We start from the raw sequence: 21,671 nt of genomic DNA, 5'->3' as shown, positions 1-21,671 counted from the left end.
ACTCGTGGTCGGATGAGAACTGCAGACTGAGACTGTCTGCACGTACGTTCAGAACGCCTGCCAGATGATTTGCCGAAAGACAAATCATATGGTCCTGAACCCAGGACCAGAGACGCCGAGCCCCTCTGCAGAGACAATGCGACCCCACTCCTCCCTGTTTGTTGACATACCACATCGCGGTAGTGTTGTCCGTTAGGACTTGAACCGACTAACAGCGAAGGGAAGGGAGGAAGGCTTTAAGCGCTAAACGTATCGCCCGCAATTCTAGAAGGTTGATGTGAAGCAACCTTTCCTCTGGAGAAAAAAGACCCTTGATCTCCAGGTCCCCCAGATGAGCACCCCACCCTAGGGCGGATGCATCCGTTATCACTGTGGACACTGATGGAGGCAGATGAAAGGGCTTTCCTTGAGACAGATTGCCTTCCACGCTCCACCAAGATAGATCCGCTGCAGCTTCTTTGGAGATCCTCACTGACTCCCTAAGATCTCCGTTGTGCTGACACCGCTGCCTGCGGAGACACCACTGGAGTGCCCTCATGTGCCAGCGTACATGGTTGACCAACAGAATACAGGAAGCCATCAAACCGAGCAGACGAAGGACCTTCAGGACTGGAACAGTCGCTCTATTGTAAAATAAAGGAATCATTTCATGTTTGTCGAGAAACCTTTGTGGAGGAGGGAATGCCCGACATACAGTGGTATCCAGTACCGCACCTATGAACAGGTTGCGCTGAGAGGGCCCCAGGTGAGACTTGGGTACGTTTATCGAGAAACCCAACCTGTACAACAACTGAGTTGAAACCTGCAGATGATGGAGCACCTTCTCTGGAGACTCTGCTTTGATCAGCCAGTCATCCAGATAAGGGAATACTGGAATCCCCGACCTTTTGAGATGGGCTGCCACCACCGCCATCACCTTGGTGAAGACTCGAGGTATAGCAGTAAGATCAAATGGAAGAACCGCAAACTGGTAATGTTGCGATCCTACCGTAAAAATGAAGATTCTTTCTGTGCGACTTCAGGATTGGAATGTGGAAATACGCATCCTGCAAGTCGATCGATACCATCCAGTCCTCTTGTTGCAGCGCTTGAAGGACCTGCGCAAGGGTGAGCATCTTGAACTTCTCTTGTTTCAAAAAGAGGTTCTAGATCCTGAGGTCAAGGATCGGACGAAGCCTGACATCCTTCTTGGGTATCAAGAAATACAGGGAGTAGCATCCCTGGCCCCTTTCCTGCTCCAGGACCACCTCTATCGCACCATTTCTCAGTAACGTCAGGACTTCCTCCTGCAGGAGAAGTAGGTGGTCTTTCATGCAGAATCCTTGACAAGGAGGGTAATTTGGGGGAAATTCCAGAAAGGGAAGAACATACCTATTTTCTACAAGATTGAGAACCCAAATGTCTGATGTGACCGATTCCCAATCTTGACGAAAATGAGTAAGCCGACCCCCTACAGGACCAATATGATTCAGAATGGGGGATCTAGGGTTGCTTTGCTGTGGGAGGAGGGTGGGAAGAGGAAGAGGAGGAGGAGGAGGAGGAAGAGACTTGACAACCTCTTCCACTGGACCTGTTTCTGCCCCTGTAAGATTTATACAGGGTATTCTGTTGCTGCTGCTGTTGCTGTGGCTGCTTGTACGAACAAAAGGACGATCTCCCAAAACCTCTGAATCTTTTGTTACAGGAACCTCTGGATTGTAGGCCTAGAGACCTAGCCGTCACCTTACTACTCTCCTTGAACCTTTCCAAGGCTGCATCCGCCTTCTTTACAAAAAGGCCGGAACCATCGAAAGGGAGATCTATTAAAGTAGCCTGTACATCATGTGAAAATTCAGAAGTTTTCAGCCAAGCAGCCCTCCTAGTGGCAACAGATGACCCCATGACTCTTGCCACAGAGTCCGCCATATCCAATCCGCTCTGGATCACCTGGCGAGCAGCATCTTGCATATCCGCAAGAACCTCACTGAAGTTCTTCCTGTCCTCCTCAGGTATTTAGGCACTAACTGCTTCGCAGAGTCCATCAGAACGTGAATGTAACACCCTAAAAGGCATGTGGCATTTGTGGATTTGAGGGCCATACTAGCCGAAGAGAAAATCTTTTTCGCTGTCTGGTCCAGTCTCTTTGACTCTTTGTCACCAGGCACCTGAGGAAAAGCACCAGTAGATTTTTTGGTGCAGGCCTCCTGAACTACCAAACTCTCAGGAGACGGATGCGTTGATAAGAAGTCCGGATCACCAGGAGCCACCCTATACCTCCTTGCAACTGCCCTTGAAACTGCAGGATACGAAAAAGGCTTACGCCACACTTCCATTATTGGCTCTGTGATTGCCTCATTAAAAGGTAGCATAGGCTCCACCACTGAAGAGGGAGAATGGAGAACCTCCATTAAAATGTTAGATTTAAACTCCGCAGTCGGCAGTTCCAAGTCTAACAATTCTGCAGCTTTTCTAATAACTGTGTGATATGGTGCTACGTCCTTTGATGGAACATCAGGAGCAGAGGAAAGCTGCCACTCCGGAGATAACTCCAAACTCCTTGCTTCTTTAAGCTCATCAAACAAGTCATCAGTATCTTGCAACTCTCCTTCCTCCATTTTTTCTGCTAGATACCTCAGCTCTTCCAACAACCTTTGAGCCTCCCGCCTAGACCTCATTCTAGGGATCGGCGTCGACGGAGCCACAATCGACTCCAACGGAGCCGGCGCCGTGATCGGGTCCGGAGGAACAACCTGAAGTGTACGAGGTCGAGTCGGGACCAGAGCCGGTGATGAAGGAATCGGTGTCGATGACCTCGGCGCCAAGAAATGCCAAGAAGGCGTCGCCAGCTTAAAGGGCATAAACGGCGCCGGAGCATATGACTGAGGGACGTCCAGATTGAAGGCTAGTTGACCCATGGGACCAGATGGTGCTCCAGAAGGGTACATGGCTCTTGAAAAGACCCCATACATTGCATTGAGATAATGCGTCGGGTCTTGACTCGGGCCTGGAAAAGGTGGATAAGGCCCCTGAGTCTGCTCTTGACGAGGCACAGCAGGTAACGGGTCAATCAGAGTCAAAGGAAGATGCACTGGAGTCAAAGACTCTTGAGGCAAAGGAGCTTTTTCCTCTCGAGGTGGAGAGTGCGTCGGCATCGGAGATGGATTCGACGCAGGAGACTGCTCTGGAGACTCCAAAGGAGAAGGCTCACCTTCTGCATTCGGTTCAATAGGTGAAGGAGACACATAGTCTTTCCTATGTCGACGTTTTGGTGACTTTGGATCCGACTCTCTCTCTGAATGATGTCGAGACCCGTGCTTCTTCTTCTTGGATCGAGAAGCATGCCACGAAGACGACCTCGATGCTGACCTCAACCTCGAGCGGGACCTCAAACGTCTCCTACCTTTCTTCCCCTTCAACTTCGCAAAAAGCAGCTTTGTCTCTTTCTCTCGAAGAGCCTTTGGGTTCATCTTCTTGCAACAGGTGCATCTCTGGACGTCATGGTCCGACGACAAGCACCACACGCAGTCTTCATGTGGATCCGTAATGGACATCAACTTTCCGCACTCCCCACAAGGCTTGAACCCAGATTTCTTCGATGACTTTTCGAAGGATACAAGAAATTACTCGAAAAAGACAACAGTAACAAAGTTACAAATGAGCTACTGAGGATCCCAAGAAAATCCATTAGCGTCGATGACGCGGAAAAAGGGAAATTATGTCATCACGCCGATGGAGTCCTATTATGGATTCAGTGACGTCAGCGGAGCCGCGCGCGATGTCGTGCTTCTGTGATGTCATCCATGTCGGCGTGAGGAGCTACAAAGGAATTTTCTGAATGTTGCTGGCGCAGGGGAATATTCACAAGGTGAGGAATCCACTGGCAGATGTATCCATCAGAAACAGCTTTTCTGGATCCGCGATGCAGCATATCAAAGAAGAAGCTGACGTCTGCACGCCAGAGGGACTTCTTATATGACTCCACTGACGTCATGACCGGAATAGACGTCATCACTGAGTCATACGGCGCAACACCGGTGGCAGGGGGGTGCCCGATTTTGAACATGCGAACGGAATCGGGAGACATGGAATACTCCCAGACTGAGATCCTCTCATGCTTCTTGAGCTATTACACGATACTGTATCGCAGTCACCTGGAAGCTGAGAAGCCGGACATAGAGGAATACCTAGTGGGGACTCAGCTGCCGCAGTTAGATGAAGAGGATGCTAAGGAACTGGGACAGGAGATTCGGTTGGCAGAGGTCAGAGGGGCGATCAAGCAAATGGCTAAGAATAAGACTCCAGGAGTGGATGGGCTCCCTATAGAATTTTATGTAAAATACGTGGATATCCTAGCGCCCCGCTTGGTGGAGGTGTATAATGAGGCGGCAGAACAGGGCCACCTGCCACAGTCTATGAGGGAAGCACTGGTAGTCCCCCTGTTGAAACCCGGAAGGGAGAGTAGCGATGTGACTTCATATAGGCCGTTGTCAATGTTGACAGTAGACTATAAAATTTTGAGCACAATACTAGCCACGAGACTGGTTCCCCACATGACTGCTCTAATTCATACGGACCAAGCGGGGTTTATTCCAACTAGGAATACCTCGGTTAATATCCGCCACCTCATACGTGTGTTGGAAAGTGACCTGGATTTTTGACATGCAGCCGGCTGTATTGTCGGTGGACATAGAGAAGGCGTTTGATAGCCTGGAGTGGGCGTACCTGGACATGGTGCTAGAGAGGTTCGGGCAAGGGAAACGGTTTAGGAGATGGACGAAGATCTTGTACTCCTTGGCAGCAGCCAGGGTGAGACTGGGTAATGTCGTATCCTCGCAGTATCCGGTGCAGAGAGGTACAAGGCAGGGATGTTCGCTCTCGCCCCTGCTATTTGCACTGGCAATTGAGCCTCTGGTGACCCAGGCCAGGGTGGGGAGGGCATATAAGGGCCTTCTATGTGGAGGGATCCCGCACCACATTTCCTTATACGCAGATGATCTGCTCCTGTTCTTGGAAGACGCAACAGTAGCATTACAGGGGGTGGTGACCCTACTCACGGAGTTTGGGGCACTTTCGGGCCTCAGAGTTAACTGGAATAAAACGTGTGTTTTCCCTCTGAAGGCGGACATGCAGCAACCATCGTTGCCATCTGGTCTGCTATGGGAGCGATCGTGCTTTACATACCTGAGAGTTCGGATCTATCATGGTGCGGAAAACATGCTGGAGGGAAATGTGGGGCGTTGTATAAGGGCTCTGAGAGGTTGTATAGCATTTTGGGCTACCCGTCCCCTGTCAGTGGTTGGGAGAGTGGTACTATTGAAAATGGTGGCCCTGCCCCGCTTACTCTACTACTTCCGTACGCTTCCATTGTGGATACCCCCGAGGTTCTTTCGCGAATTCCGCACGCTCACTATTGATTTCATATGGGGACACGGGAGGAGACGAGTAGCGCTGGATACGTTGCTGAGACCAAAATTGGACGGAGGATTGGCTCTTCCTAACTTCGAACTTTATTATTTAGCAGCGCAGCTACAGGTTCTTACACAGAATGTTGCAATTGAATTCAGGGGCCCGGATCAGACCCGTGGGGCGGGAATCCAGAGGCATGTTCTTTCTTACATCGTTATGCAACAAAAACTAGAGCTACGGGATTTAACATTGGAGGAAAAAACCCTGAGGTTGTGCTGGAATAAAAGCCAGCTGAAGGCAGGTGTAACTCACCCGTACGCACCTGAAATCCCTCTGGGCATGTTGACGGCCTTGCCACACGGGGGTGATTGGTCACAACTGCTGGAATGGGAAGAACTGGGGCTCCAAGTAAAAGGGGACCTCTATTCTGAGGGCGATTCGCTGCCCTTCCGAGCAGTGCAGGACCAATTTGGCCTTCCGGATGGGAGCTTTCTCTTGCATATGGCTGTCACGACGGCGATAAAGAAGCATTGTAAATCCGGGCAAACGGAACCAAAGACCACGATGGCCTGCCAGTACGTGGTTATGGCGGCGGGCACTTTTAAAGCGGTCACTTGTTTACAATCTCGAATGTTACATGAAGGATTGGAACCACTTACAGCTCTGAAGCAGAAGTGGGAGGAGAGTGTAGGGAAACCCATCCCGGACGTGACGTGGGGTCATATTTTGAAGAGGTCATGGAAGGGGAGCAGAAATGCTTGCTTCCAGCAAGTGCACTTTTTTGTGCTGCATAGAGCTTACCTTACTCCAGGGAAAATCAAGAAATATTTCCAGGTACAGGATGCAGCATGCCCTAGGTGTTTGATGCCTGATGTAGAACTGGAACACATGTTGTGGAACTGTCCTAAACTGGGGTTCTATTGGTCCGAGGTGGGGGAGCTACTGAACAAGGTTACGGACAGGCAGATAGATTACGACATGGCAACTTGTCTGTTGCTTTGGTTTCTTCATACGAAAAGGACTAAGATCACTAGTAAATTTATTGACCTAGGCCTTATGTTAGCCCAGAGGGAGATAACCTGATACTGGAAATCGAAGGAGGGCCCGTCTAGTAAAAGATGGGCGAATGAAATGTGTAAGTGGGCCTGTAGCGAAGGTACTATTAGACTTAGGCAGGCAGCCCGCACAGCTAATGAGAGGAGCCTAGAGATGGCGAGAGCGTGGGAGGACCTAGCACGAACGTTCAAAAACAGTTTGGAAAATGAAGAGGACTGAATAGGAAGGGCTGTGGAGGGAAGTTCCATGAAATACACAGAATAATACATAAGGTTCCTACAGGTCTCTTCCTTTTGCAAGTCGTTACTTATGAGCTAGGCCCACACCAGTTGAGGTTCAGTGGGGGGTGGGGTGGGAGGGCGGGGAATCCCATGTATGTTGTAAAGGGAATCTAACCTATGAGGGCTGCTTGAGTTGCTGTTTGAGTAGTGTACTTGATCCTTTCCCCCAAGGGGATGAGAGAAAGTGATTTGTGCTCCCAAAGGGCGTTTATCCCAAGGGACAAGATGATAAGTGAAGGGAACTCAGGCAATAACAGTGGTACACGTTAGAATTTCCTGTTTGAGCTTACGGGCAGATTGTCCGGTGGAATTAGGGGAGGGAGCAATAAAGTAAAAAGCAGATTCTAGATCTTCTGGCCGAGTGAAGGTCGTTGCTCCCTTATGCTATTACCAGGTTCAAGCACTCTAACTGACGCCGCCCGGCCTCCGGGATGTGGGCTCTTTGGCTGTGTGGGGATTGCTTAACAATTTGTGGGTGGCATTTGGGAATGGCCGGAAAACCGGAATAAACAAATGTATGTTTTTCTAACTCTGCAATAAAAACACAGTTTAAAAAAAAAAAAAACACTGAGTCATACAGCGCCTACCCCCTCCATACACACGGAGGTACTGCTGAAAAATTTCCGGATTCAGTCTGACGCCTGGAAAGAATTTAAACTTAAGGAATCTGCGGATAGATGTCTCTATCAGATAATATATGTATACCACTACACTACTGATTCGGTCGTCAAAAAGGACTGATAAACTGCCACCTACAGGGCATGATGGGACACTGGAGGTCAGAAGGCCCTTACAGGCGCGGTGTCCTATTTAGATTGTTTGAATGCTGCAGCTTCTCCAGGCTACATTGCCTATATTACTTCAAAAAGAAGCAGAAACTGATTATGAAGGATGTTTTTAAAAGATGGCTTTTCTTTTAGATTAAATGATTTTTAAGGTTGTGACCCTTTTCTCCTTCTAAACTTTAAAGTAATTCAATAAAGATTGGCAATATAGTCTGTTTTTAAGGCTGCAAAAAGTTTACTTGTCTGTCACATATGTTTCCTGGCCTTTCCAAAGTAAGGTGAAGTGGCTTCTGGGTCACCGCACGTGGGCGGGACTATTCAGTGCTTATGACTAGCAATGGACATCCCCTGAGAGAGAATGAGAGTTAGTGAGTGACTAATAGTGAGTGACTGATGGAGAGAAAGTGTGAGTCACAGACAGAAAGTTAGAGATGAGTGAGCGACTCAGCCTCTATTGGAAACAAAGATATGAGATAACGTTGATAAACATTGCTCATATTTACAAGGTCGTTCTTGTTCAAAGGAGCCCAATGTTGGTCAATTTTTACAAACTATAGCATATAGAAGGTTTCATGCATTCCATAAGCTGAGCTAATGAAATATTAATGTGAGAGACTTACCTCTTCCGCTGATGACTTCTCAAGACTTTGATCAATTGATTTTTGTGCTTCCAGTTCCTAAAAAAGGCAGATATTGAAACTAATAAACATGGGCAAAATAGTAATATCAAAGTTTGTACGCATCAAAGCAATGGAAAAAAAGAATATTATGGAACAACTCTTATTTAGTGGATTTTCAAATGTGTCCATTAATTTATTTCACGTAGTATTATACTGTTTTTATAGGTGTGCTCAAGATACTCATGTGTTCTTATGTAAGGAGCTATGCATGTCAGACCCAAATCATGATAGTTAGCTAGAATGAAAATAAATCAATTGTAATCCTTGTTCTCCATCGTGGTACCCTTGATTGAAGACAGAAATATTTGATTTGTTTTAAAACATAGTAAAATAAATTAATCTTCTATTTAAAAATGCTGTTCAATTCAGCAGCCTACCCAAAGAAATCATAAAAAGAAAATCTGATGAAATTTGGAAGTGGGGACCTGATAGGTAGCAGGTCTGTGGAGGCGAACTATGACACTGCTCCTGCAAGGACACTAACCTATATGGGCTGAGGTGATTGCTATTAGACTATGAGTCTTCCAAGAAAGATGCTGTAAAGAAGCATTATAAATAAATTCAAAGTTTGGACCACTTCATTTTGATAAAAGCAAATTGAGCTCCCAAGAAGCGGGTGGTCACCTTATGGGAGGAAAGACTTCTAAAAATCTTTAATGACAGTGACTTTTGAAAAAGGATGCTTGATGAACAAGTTACTTACTGGTGCATACAGTATCTGCCTGTGGATTCCTCACCTTTTGAATACCCCCTGCACCAGTATTCCGTGGAAATTCTTTCCTAGCTCCCACGTCGACAAGGACATCATAATAGCACGGCTCCTGCAGGTGACTCGGTATGACGTCATCGGAGCCATAAGAGGACCTCGTTGGCGTGCTGATGTCAGTTCCCACCATTTTTTCCGTGCCACCGAGGCAAACGGGTAGACCGACACATTTTCACATGTATACATAGTATACGAAATATATATTTATATATACAAATGCATAACCAATAAAAGCATGGAAAAAGAGCAATAGACCAAGCATTTCTCACTATTAAAACATAAGCATGATTAAGACATATTAAACAACATTCATGTCAAACAGTTAAAGCACATTTTGGTAGAAACAGGTGGACAACGGGGAGGCGGGCGGGACAGTAAGGAATCCACAGGCAGTTACTGTATCCGCCAGAAAAAGCAGTATCCAAGGTAAGTAACTTGTTCTTCTGAAGGATACTTATGCCTGTGGATTCCTCACCTTTTGAATAGAATCCCAAGCCGTACCCCACCCGGAGGAGGGTGTCCACCTGACTAGACCAAATAATCTTGCAACACAGAATGAACAAAATGGCCATCCCTCCTAACCTTCAAATCTAAGCAGTAATGCTTTGCAAAGATGTGCAGGGAGGCCCATGTTGCTGCTATACAAATATCAATAACAGGAACACCTCTAGCCAAAGCAGAAGAAGAAGACTTAGCTCTGGTGGAATGAGCTCTTATAACTTCAGGCGGTTCCTTCTTGGTCAAGGCGTAGCAGATCTTAATGCACAAGATGATCCACCTGGAGAGAGTTTGCTTGTGCACAGCTTTGCTCTTTTCATTCGCCCAAGTAGCCCACGAAGAGCTGATCGCCCAGTCTCAGATCCTTTGTTCTGTCTAAATAAAAGCTGACAGCTCTCTTAGGATCCAGGCGATGACGTCTCTCCTCCTCCTAGGAAGGGTGAGGGGGAGGATAGAAGGTAGTTAAAGAACAAGTTACTTACCTTCGGTAACGCTTTTTCTGGTAGATACAGTATCTGCCTGTGGATTCCTCACCTTGTGAATATCCCCCTTGCGTCAGCAATGTTCGGAAAATTCTTCGTAGCACGCCGGTGTGGACGACGTCATAGGAACGCGGCATCGTGCGCGACTCCGTCTGACGACACCGACCCCTTATTAGGCCTACGTCGGCGTGATGACATCAGTTCCGCCCTTTTTTCCGTGCCTTTGAGGCACCCGGACGGACCAATGACAGCAAATATACATATATACAGTGTACATAGTACATACAAATCAGAACAGCACACATAGTGCGCAGCAAAGGTATCAAAAACCCAATATATATACAAATAAACCCGGGTACAGCGGAGTGGACAACGGGGAGGCGGGTGGGTCAGTGAGGAATCCACAGGCAGATACTGTATCTACCAGAAAAAGCGTTACCGAAGGTAAGTAACTTGTTCTTCTGATAGATACATCTGCCTTGTGGATTCCTCACATTGTGAATAGAGTCCCACAGCAGTCCCCACTCCAGGAGGAGGGTGTCCACTCTGCTATACCAGGAAATCTTGGAGGACAGAACGCGCGAAGTGGCCGTCCCTCCTCACCTCGGTATCCAAGCAGTAATGCTTCGCAAAAGTGTGGAGGGAGGCCCAAGTCGCGGCTCTGCAAATGTCCTCAACAGGTACACCTCTAGACAATGCAAAAGTAGCAGACCTTGCCCTGGTAGAATGAGCTCTTATACCCTCAGGAGGGTCCTTACCCGCCAGGGAGTAGCAAATCTTGATGCACAGGATTATCCACCTGGAAAGTGTGCGCTTGTGCACCGCTCTGCCTTTCCGACAGCCAGCAAAACCAACAAACAGCTGGTCGTCCATCCGGAAGTCTTTAGTTCTATCCAGATAAAAAGACACCGCCCTCTTAGGGTCCAGACGGTGTAGTCTCTCTTCCTCCTTAGAAGGGTGAGGGGGAGGAAAGAAGGTAGGAAGGGTAATGGATTGCCCTAGATGGAAGGGAGATACCACCTTAGGCAGAAAAGCCGCCCTGTTCCTAAGAACCATTCGATCAACATGAATGGTCAGGAATGGGGGCTTAGAACTAAGAGCTTGAAGCTCACTCACCCTCCTTGCCGAGGTGATCGCAACTAAGAAGACCGTCTTGAAAGACAAAAGCCTCATGGGACACTTGTGTAAGGGTTCGAAGGGAGAACCCATCAAGAAAGTTAAGACAGGAGGAGCTTGGCGGGCATCCGAGATGGCCGCGTGAGCACAGCGCTCTCCGGACCCCCGCCGCTCCCGGCTTAATATCCTGCTTTAATCCTGATTTTTTGCGAGGATTCATATAGAGGACGTTGGGCTGATCTACCTGGACCTTTCAGAAACTGATTTGGACATCGGGTGCCTGAATTATGTTCAATTGAACTTTTGGGCTCCACCCTCGAAGTGCGCCCGGGACTGGGTGAGGTTCGGTGGCCGTCTTGGAGTTGAACAACAACGGCAGGGGGATTGGTCTTGCGGGTCCCCTTCTTAAGTTTCGGTTTCGTTTCTGCCTCAGACTGGGACACTGGTGAGAGGGTCGGGCCAGAGCTGCGGCCGGGACACGAGTAGGTTGTCTGGCCCTTGGCTGCACTGTTCCTTGAGTGGGCTGCCTCTATCCTGGTGATGCCCCTCTTGTAGTCCTTTGGTCCCGGGGCCTCCATTTCTGGTGCCCGGTCCGTCGACCCTGGTGACTTTACTCGTGACGCATCTTCAAAATGGCGGGCAGAGGGGACCGAGAGACGCGCAAGACGAAGACACCTCTGCGCGGGGGTCCGGTTCAATCTAATGTTATGGATCGTTATACCCACTCTAAGGGGTCCCCCGGAGCTGCCCTGCCCGGTCCCATTGCGTCAGATCAAGTGGTGGATGCGTCGACGGAGCCCTCCTTGCAGGACATCATGGGCGCCATTTCTGGCATGAGGGAATCCATAGGCCAACAGTACGAAACCTTGGCCCACAAACTTGATACTGTGGCAATTGAGGTGAATTTGATTCGAGCCGATCTCTCCAAGACGAACGAAAAGGTGAAGTCGTTGGATATCAAATCATCCAGCCTCACGACGGACGTCTCTGATATTCAGACGGAGATTGGCAATCTCCGTAGGGTGAACGATTTCATGACCCGGCGCTTGGAGGATTTTGAGAACAGGGCACGTCGCTGTAATGTTCGCGTGGTTGGTGTGCCGGAGAATCCAGAACCCCACTCGGTTGATCTCCTGGTTGAAGACCTCATCCAGAACCACCTTTCCCCGTCTGGCCTTAGTAAATTTTTCGCAGTGGAGCGCGCACATCGTGTTCCGGGGGGCCAGAGCAAGCCAGGCGCCCCGCCGAGACCTATTGTTGCAAAGCTTTTCCACTATAGAGATCGGGACGCTATCCTGCAGGCCTCGCGGGTGAAGGGCCCGGTGGCCTTTGAGAATGCCACGGTGAACTTTTATCCGGACTTTTCCCAACAGGTCCAGAAGCAGCGTATGGGATTTCGTGGTGCCAAGAAGCGTCTTAGGGACATGGGGATGCGTTACGCAATGCTCTTTCCGACCAGGTTGCGGGTGGAGTATAATGATCGAACTTTCTTCTTTGATTGGCCAGATGCTGTGAATGACTGGCTAGACTCCCTGCCTCATCGACCTCCTGAGACTGAGTCCGAAGCCCACCCGGGCGGTGCCGAAGGTGGCGTAGAGAGCTGAACATTTCATCTTGGACTGATGCCTTGTTTTGTATACCTTCTCCAGGGATGTAAGCCTATGTTCCTCTACCTCACATGTGTTTTGATGTATGCTCTTTTTCTCGTCATTGGTTTGATCGGGAGGCGGGTGGGACAGAGCCTTTCCTCCTCCGGGGTCTTTGTGTAGAATAGGGGTTCTTGGGCGACAGGCACACTGCAGGTTGGGGTGGCTTTTTAGCTTTTTGCAGGGGTGCAGGGTGGGGGGTGTTTTCTTGTTACCTGGGGGGTGGGTGGTTGGGAAGTTTGTTGTTTGTGTGTTCTGTGTTCAAGGCGACTTTATTCTGTATCTGGACTGCTTTTTATGGTCATGCTCATTGGTGGGGGGTTTGGGCTTTTTCGGGTGGGATGGGGGGTAGCGGGTTGAGATTTGTTTCGTGGAACGTTAATGGTCTGGGAGATCGTATCAAGCGAAGTGTGGTGTTGAAATGTATACGACGTTTATCTCCTGACATTGTTTTCCTGCAGGAGACTCATTTGATAGGCAATGTTTGTCATGCAATGAATAGGTGGGGCTATCGCCTCGTAGCGCATTCGGGGTTTACCTCGGGTTCCAGGGGTGTGGGTATCCTTGTCCGGGCTTCCCTCCCCCTGGCTATTGATGATGTTATTCAGGATGACCGGGGGCGGTATGCTGTTCTTGTGGGTCGATATGAAGGCCGTGCCCTCTCCTTATTAACTGTTTATGTGCCCCCCGGCTTGCAGACTTCTACCTTTTCAGATTTGGGCCGTGTCTTGTTAGACCTCCCTGATAGTACTCTCTTTCTGGCTGGTGATTTTAATTCGGTAGTCTCCGGTCTCCACGATCGCCACCCCCCTAGGGATACCCCTGCGGCTCAGCAGTGGTTGGGTGGATTTTTGGATACCTTTGGCCTGGTGGATTGCTGGAGGCTTTTGCATCCTACGCAGCTTCAGTACACCTTTCACTCTGGGGCCCATGGGAGTCTGTCTCGGCTGGATTATTTCCTGATGCCTGCGGCTCAGTCCCCAGCGGTGCGTGAGATTGTGCACCTGCCCAGGGGTATCTCTGACCACTCTCCGCTCTGGCTTCGTTTTGAGGTTGGGGTGGAGGCAGTGGGCCGGGTGGCCCCCATTAATCCGTGGTACCTCACCTCCCCCGAGACCCGCACCCTTTTGCTTAAGTCCTTGGACTCGTATTTTCTGGATAACGAGGGGTCGGTTTCCTCTGCTGTGTCCCTATGGGAGGCCTTTAAGACCGTGATTCGTGGGCAGGCCCTCTCCCTTGTTGCTGAGGCTAAGAGAGCGAGAAATAGAGAGGTGGTTGATCTTGAGGGGGAGATTTCTGCATTGGAGGAGGGTTTGGAATCTGGTGTCACACCTGAGAAGCTCCATGCCCTGGGTCTGAAACAATTTGCTTATAAGTCCGTGGTCACAGATGCCGCCAAAGTGATGTTTCGGGAGCAACAGGGTCGTTTGTATGATGTGGGTGACAAGGCGGGTAAATTGCTGGCATGGCTGGATAAGAAGGAGAGAGCTAATCGTGTGGTACCCGTGATTCAGTCTGCGAGTGGTGTGAGTGTAACGGACCCGATTGGAATAGTTGACCGGTTCGCCGATTACCTCCGTGTGGTGTATACCCCTGTGTCTGAGAGGGATATGGTTGACTCTCGCCTTTTGTTGCGTGATATAGCCCTGCCCATTGTTTCCGATTTAGACCGTGTGGCGTTGGACTCCCCCTTTACGGTTGATGAGATAGCTACTGCCATCCGTTCCCTCCGTTCGGGCAAAGCATTGGGCCCGAACGGGTTGCCAATCGAATTGTACAAGTTGCGTCCCGATAGGGTGGCTCCGTATCTTCGCGCCATGTTTCTGGAGTCCCGGGAACGGGGTATTCTCCCTTATGATCAGAGACTGGCCACAATAGTTGTCATCCCCAAGGAGGGTAAACCTCGTGATCTTTGTTCCTCCTATAGGCCCATATCCCTGCTAAATGTTGAACCCAAGGTATTGGCGAAACTCCTGGCATCCCGTCTCTTGACGGTCATTAGTGACTTGGTCCATCCGGATCAATCTGGATTTATCCCGCATCGCAACACGGCTCTGAACCTGCGTCGTCTTCACGGCGCGATCGCGGGGGTGGGGCTTCTGACGGAGCCGGCCATTTTGGCATCGTTGGATGCTTCCATGGCCTTCGACACGGTGGAGTGGCCTTATCTTTGGGCGGCTCTTGAGAAATTTGGTTTTGGGCCTGAGTTTATTGGTTGGGTCCAGTTACTGTACGCGGAACCTCTGGCGCAAGTAGTGGTGAATGGTAGGGTCTCGGCTCCTTTCACCCTTGGTAGGGGTACCCGTCAGGGTTGCCCCTTGTCTCCGTTACTGTTTGCGCTCGCCCTGGAACCATTGGCTGCTTGGCTTCGGTGGGAACCTTCCCTCAAGGGGATCCGCTGGTCTCCGGACTTTGAGGACCGCGTTTCGCTTTACGCGGACGATATCCTTTTATATCTCACCTCCCCGCGTAAATCTCTGTCTGTTCTGTTTGACGTTCTTGCTTCCTTTGGAGCCAATTCGGGCCTTGTTATTAACTGGACCAAGTCCTGTGTATATGTTCTTTCGGGGGTTTTGCCCCCCTTGCCGAGCAGACTTCCTATTCAGGTGGTCCACTCGGGTTTCAAGTATTTAGGGATTTTTATTACGTTGGACCCGACGCTCCGCTTTGAGCGTAATCTCCTCCCACCGTTGCTTAGATTGCGCCTGGATGTGGCCCGTTGGCGTAAGCTTCCTTTGTCTCCTCTGGGCAGGGCGGCTCTGTTTAAAATGATGTCCTTGCCGCGATTCCTTTACGCGCTCCAAAACTCCTATGACGCTATTCCTAAGACCTATTTCCAAGAGATTGAGAGTCTTCAGCGGCAATTGATATGGGATGGGCGTCCGCGTATCGCGCTCGCAAAGCTCACCATCCCTTGGTATGACGGGGGCATGGCGCTCCCCGATATCAAGCGATATTACTGGGCTTCCCAGTTGTCCGCCATTAATCACGTGATGTTTTCCCCGGGTCGTAATCCTGCATTCGAGATGGACAGATTCCAGCTCCCGGGTGGGGACTTTACTAGAGCACTTTATTCTCGACCGGCCGGGCGCCATCTTGTGGGCCCATCCAAGATCGCAGTAACTGTATGGCGAGCTGCGAATGTGAGTTTGGGGTGGGAGGATCGCTTGACGTTGGCGACGCCGCTTTATGCCTCGGAACGTTTGGGCGGACTTTGGTCTACCAAGGGTTTCGACCGCTGGGATATGATTGGGATTTGTAAGGTGGGTGATGTGTGCTCGAACGGTTGTGTGAAGTCGTTCCAGGCCCTCCAGACGGAATATGGTTTGAGTGGTAGGGAATTTTTTCGCTACCTGCAGGTCCGGCACGCCCTCGCCTCAGTTTTGGTTCCTGATGAGACCCTGCCTGAATCTTCCCCCCTCGAGGACCGTGTCCTTGATGGGCATCTTCCCGATAGTACTATCTCTCTGATTTACAAGAAATTGATCAATAATCGGGCGGACTTATTGGTCCGACTTCGGGAGGCTTGGGTTGGCGATGGGTTGGAACTGGACGACGAGGATTGGCAGTCGGCACTCTCTTCTCCCAAGGAGGTGGCCATTCCTGCCCGTCTCCGTTTGGTTCAACTTAAGATTCTTCATCGAGTTTATGTCACGGGTCCGCGTCTGGTGATGATGGGCTTTTCTTCGGATGGGCTGTGTAAGCGTGGTTGTGGTTTGAGTGCGACCTTTTTACATATCCTCTGGGAGTGCCCGGTGGTAGCGGCTTACTGGACTGCTGTGCTTGAGGTGATGACTGCTGTGACTGGTGTTGCCCTGCGGCCGGAGCCACGACGATGTCTGTTGAATGTGTGGGAGCCCACTGACTACTCTGTGGCCCAGACCAGATGGGCTACCCTGGGATACATGATTGCTAAGCGGGATGTTGCGCAACTCTGGGGCGCTTCCAGGCCCCCTGAGGTCTCGAAGTGGGAGGACAACATGGACTGGTCCATGTTTCGTGAGAAGACGGTTTATGTGGCCAGGGGCAGACCCAGGGCGTGGACGAAGGTTTGGGGCCAGTGGAATGATTATCGTGGGGATATTTGCACCCCTCCCCTTGTAGGCACTGCTGAGATTGTCCTATCTCCCTAGACGTGCGTTCCCGGACCCTCCCCATACGGGTTTTTCTTTTTTTCTTTATTTCCGGTTCTCCCCGCTGCTCCCCTCCCCCCCTCCCGACTTGATTGGAGCCTCCGGGCTCTGGGTGTGTTCTCCTGATCGTGGACCGTCCCCTCCGTTCTTTGGGCTGACCTTAAGTATCGTGCATTCGCCTTTTAGTGTTTGTTTTTCTTTTGTAAAATAAAAAATTCGAGTTGCTCTGTGATATATGTAGAGTATGCTTTGTGCCCGAGCTGTACCTGACCACGGGTGTACATTTCTGTTTCATGCATTGTGCCTTGTTATTAGCGGCCAGCCCGTGCGGTTGTAGGCCCATTCTTGTACGTTTCTATGCTTGCTCCAATAAAGGTTTTTGAAAAAAGAAAAAAAAAAAAAAGAAAGTTAAGACGAGATTTAAGTCCCATTGAGGCACGATAAATGGAGAAGGAGGGAACTTATTTGTGAGGCCCTTCAGAAACCTCAAAACCACTGGAGATTTAAAAAGAGACGGCTGGTCCGGCAAGCTGAGAAATGCCGATAACGCCGAAAGGTAACCTTTGACTGTGGCAACAGCAAATCCTTGCTGTGCCAAAGAGAGAGCAAACTGCAAAATATTAGACAGATGAGACCTCAAAGGGTCAACAGCCTTCTCCCTACACCAAACAACAAATTTAGACCATCTATACGAATAGATGGACTTGGTGGAGTCACGCCTGGCCGAAAGAATGACATCCACCACATCCTGAGGGAGAGAAAAAGAGTTCAGGTTGCCCCGTTCAATCTCCAGGCATGAAGGTGTAATGTCTGGAGGTGGGGGTGTAGAACCTGCCCCTCCATCTGAGAGAGGAGATCTACCCTGAGAGGGAGACGGAGCGGCGGGTGAGAGGAGAGGTGGAGTAGGTCAGTGTACCACCTTCTTGGCCAATCCGGGCCGACCAATATGACTTGGGCCCGATCCTGGCGAATCTTCCTCAGAACCAGAGGAATCAAGGGTATGGGAGGAAACGCGTAAAGGAGTTGACTTCCCCAACTCAACTGAAACGCGTCCCCCAGTGCTCGTTGCATCAGATACTGGAGGCTGCAGAATAACAGGCAGTGAGCATTATCGCGAGTGGCGAACAGGTCCACCCGAGGAGTCCCCCACATCTGAAAGATGTCGTGAACAACCTCCGGATGGAGCCTCCACTCGGGATCGGCAGAGAACTGCCGACTGAGAACGTCTGCACGTACGTTCAGAACTCCGGCCAGATGATTTGCCATCAGACAAATCTGATGGTCCTGAATCCAGGACCAGAGACGCAGAGCCTCTCTGCAGAGACACCGCGACCCTACTCCTCCCTGCTTGTTGATATACCACATCGCGGTCGTGTTGTCCGTCAGGACTTGAACCGACTGACCGCGAAGGGAAGGGAGGAAGGCCTTCAGCGCCAGACGTATCGCCCGCAACTCTAGAAGGTTGATGTGAAGCAACCTTTCCTCTGGAGACCAAAGACCTTTGACCTCCAGATCCCCTAGATGAGCACCCCACCCGAGAGTGGATGCATCCGTTATCACTGTGGCAAACGATGGAGGCAGTTGGAAAGGCTTTCCTTGAGACAGATTGCCTTCCAAGCCCCACCAAGACAGATCCGCTGCAGCTTCTCCGGAGATCCTCACTGACTCCCTGAGATCTCCGTTGTGCTGATACCACTGCCTGCGGAGGCACCACTGGAGTGCCCTCATGTGCCAGCGTGCATGGTTGACCAACAGAATGCAAGAAGCCATCAGACCGAGCAGACGAAGGACCTTCAGGACTGCAACGACCGCTCCATTGTAGAATAAAGGAATCATTTTCTGTATGTCGTGAATCCTTTGAGGTGGAGGGAATGCACGACATACAGAAGTATCCAGTACCGCACCTATGAACAGGTTGCGCTGGGAGGGCACCAGGTGAGACTTGGGTACATTTATCGAAAAACCCAACCTGTGCAACAACTGAGTTGTCTCTTGCAGATGAAGGAGCACCTTCTCTGGCGACTCTGCTTTGATCAGCCAGTCGTCCAGATACGGGAATACACGTATTCCCGACCTCCTGAGATGTGCTGCCACCACTGCCATCACCTTGGTGAAAACTCGAGGCGCAGTAGTAAGTACAAACGGAAGGACCGCAAACAGGTAGTGTTGCGACCCTACCGTAAAACGGAGATACTTCCTGTGCGACTTCAGGATGGGGATGTGGAAATAAGCATCCTGCAAGTCGATCGACACCATCCAGTCTTCTTCCAACAGCGCTTGAAGAACCTGCGCAAGAGTGAGCATCTGGAACTTTTCCTGCTTCAGATAAAAGTTCAAGATCCTGAGATCCAGGATTGGTCGAAGTCTGCCATCCTTTTTGGGGAGCAGGAAATACCGGGAGTAGCACCTCTGACCCCTCTCCTGCTCCGGAACTACCTCTATCGCACCCTTTCTGAACAGTGCCAGGACTTCTTCCTGCAGGAGAAGCAGGTGGTCCTCCGAACAATAACCTTGGCAAGGAGGGTAATTGGGAGGGAACTCCTGGAAAGGAAGTGCATACCCATTTTCTACGAGATTGAGAACCCAAAGATCTGATGTAACAGATTCCCAATCCCGTAGAAAATGAGTAAGCCGACCCCCTACCGGACCCGCATGATCCGGAATGGCGGATCTAGGGCTGCTTTGCTGTTGTAGGTGGGGGTGGGTATTAAAGGAGGAAGTAGAGGAGGAAGAGGCCTGATGTCCACGTCCACGACCACTCTGTCTACCTCTGTAAGACTTGTACAGAGGGTTCTGTTGCTGCTGCTGCTGCTGGCCTTGTTTGAAAGGACAAAAGGAGGACCTGCCAAAGCCCCTGAACTTCCTTGTGGCCGAGCCTTTCGCTTGCAGGCCCAAAGACCTAGCCGTCGCCCGGCTATCTTTGAACCTCTCTAAAGCTGCATCCGCTTTCTTCCCAAAGAGGCCAACTCCGTCAAAAGGCAAATCCATAAGAGTAGCCTGTACGTCAGCGGAAAACTCTGAGGACTTTAGCCAAGCAGCTCTTCTGGTAGCCACTGAAGAACCCATCACTCTAGCCACAGAGTCCGCTGTGTCCATGCCACTCTGAATAACCTGGCGGGCTGCCGCCTGAGTGTCCAAAACAACCTCATTAAAGTTTTTCCTGTCATCCTCCGGAAGCTTAGCTGACAACTGCTTGACCGAGTCCATTAAGGCAAGCATTCGTTGATTTTAAAGCCATGCTACCTGAGGAGAAAACCTTTTTAGCAGCTTAATCCAACTTTTTGGAGTCTTTATCTCCAGGAACCTGGGGAAAAGAGCCTGCTGATCTGTTCGCACAAGCGGCCTGCACCACCAGACTCTCCGGCGAAGGGTGAGATGACAAGAACTCAGGGTCTCCAGGAGCCACCCTATAACGCCTCGCCACTGATCTAGACTCCGCAGTTGCAGACAAAGGCTTTTTCCAGACCTCTAAAATCGGTTCAGTCAGTGCCTCAGTGAATGGCAGAGTCGGCTCAATGACTGAAGAAGGCGAATGTAAGACCTCCGTAAGGATATTAGACTTGAACTCCACTGTAGGCAAAGTCAAGTTCAGCAACTCAGCAGCCTTTTTGATTACCATATGGTATGGCACCACATCCCTAGAGGGCGCATCCGAAACCACAGGCAACCCCCATTCTGGAGAAAGTTCAAGACTGCTTGCACTATGCAGATCCTCAAAGCAATCCTCATGCTCCTGAAGCTCGCCTTCCTCCACTTCATGTTCCCCATACTCCTTCTCCTCCAAGAGACGCTGGGCTCTACGCCTCGACCACTCCAGACGAATCAAAGTCGACGGATCCGGTAACGACTCCGACGGAGTCGGAGCCGGCGTCGAACGAGGAGCTGGAACAACAGGAGGTTGAGAAACAGGAACCGGCGTCGTGCCCCGATCCAAATTTCGAGGTCGCTCCGGAGCCGGCGAAGACGTGCGCGGAGTCAATGACCTCGGCGGCGCTGTACCGAGCCAAGGAGGATATGGAGTCGGCATAAAAGGTAGAAAGGGCGCCGGTGCATAAGCTTGGGGGACACCCAAGTTAAAAGACAAAGGACCCATAGGACCCGCAGGTGCTCCAGTGGGGTACATTGTCCTTGCATATACTCCAAACATAGCATTTAGGAAATGCGAAGGGTCCTGACCAGGACAAGGAAAGGAAGGGTATGAACCCATTGACGGCTCTGCAGGAGGCTGCTCCGGATTCAGCTCCTCCTGACCCTTAAGACCCTTCAGGTCATCCTCCGGAGTCGGTTACTGTGGAACCTCCACGACCTCCTCATGCTCCAAAGACTGGCCCGAAGACGGATTCGGAACCAACTCCGGTTCCGGTGTATGCTCTCGAGACCGTATCGGCGTGGCTCCACCAGCAGGAGATGGAGACACAACGTCCTTGTGATGTTTCCGAGAAGACCTCTTCTTCGAGTCCGATGACCCCGAATGATGGCGAGAACTATGCTTCCTCCTATTATGTTTTCTCTTCGAGGAACCCGAAGCATGTTCAGAAGCTGACTTCGGCGCAGACGCCGATCTGGCCCTCGACCTCGATCGCGACCTCGATCGCGACTTCGACCTTGACTTCGGCCTCGATCTGGAGCGTCTTGATCTTGATCTCGAAGATCTACTGGCTTCTTTATCTTTAATCTTGGCTATCAGAAGTTTAGCCTCCCGTTCTCGCAGAGCCTTCGGATTCATCTTAGAGCAGGATCGACAGCCCTTGACGTCATGATCCGAACCTAAACACCACAAGCAATCATCATGTGGATCGGTAATCGACATCATCCGGGCACACGAGCCACACTGCTTGAAACC

At 50.4% G+C, this 21,671-nt stretch overlaps 1 protein-coding gene across 14 annotated transcripts in view; it reads right to left on the bottom strand.

The window, feature by feature from the left end:
* The window catches only part of LOC144773261 (uncharacterized), a 7,170,044-nt gene that overhangs the window by 4,023,403 nt on the left and 3,124,970 nt on the right, over positions 1-21,671 (bottom strand). For all 14 annotated transcript variants that reach the window (XM_078658159.1, XM_078658161.1, XM_078658167.1 and 11 more), the window contains one exon: positions 8,128-8,184. In XM_078658159.1, coding sequence (XP_078514285.1) covers positions 8,128-8,184 — 57 coding nt within the window. The remainder of the gene's footprint in view (positions 1-8,127; positions 8,185-21,671) is intronic.

Source organism: Lissotriton helveticus, chromosome 8 (genome assembly GCF_964261635.1).
Source record: "Lissotriton helveticus chromosome 8, aLisHel1.1, whole genome shotgun sequence".
NCBI lineage: Eukaryota > Metazoa > Chordata > Amphibia > Caudata > Salamandridae > Lissotriton > Lissotriton helveticus.
Note: the sequence above shows the minus strand (reverse complement) of the source record. Positions and strands in the feature narration are given on the sequence as shown.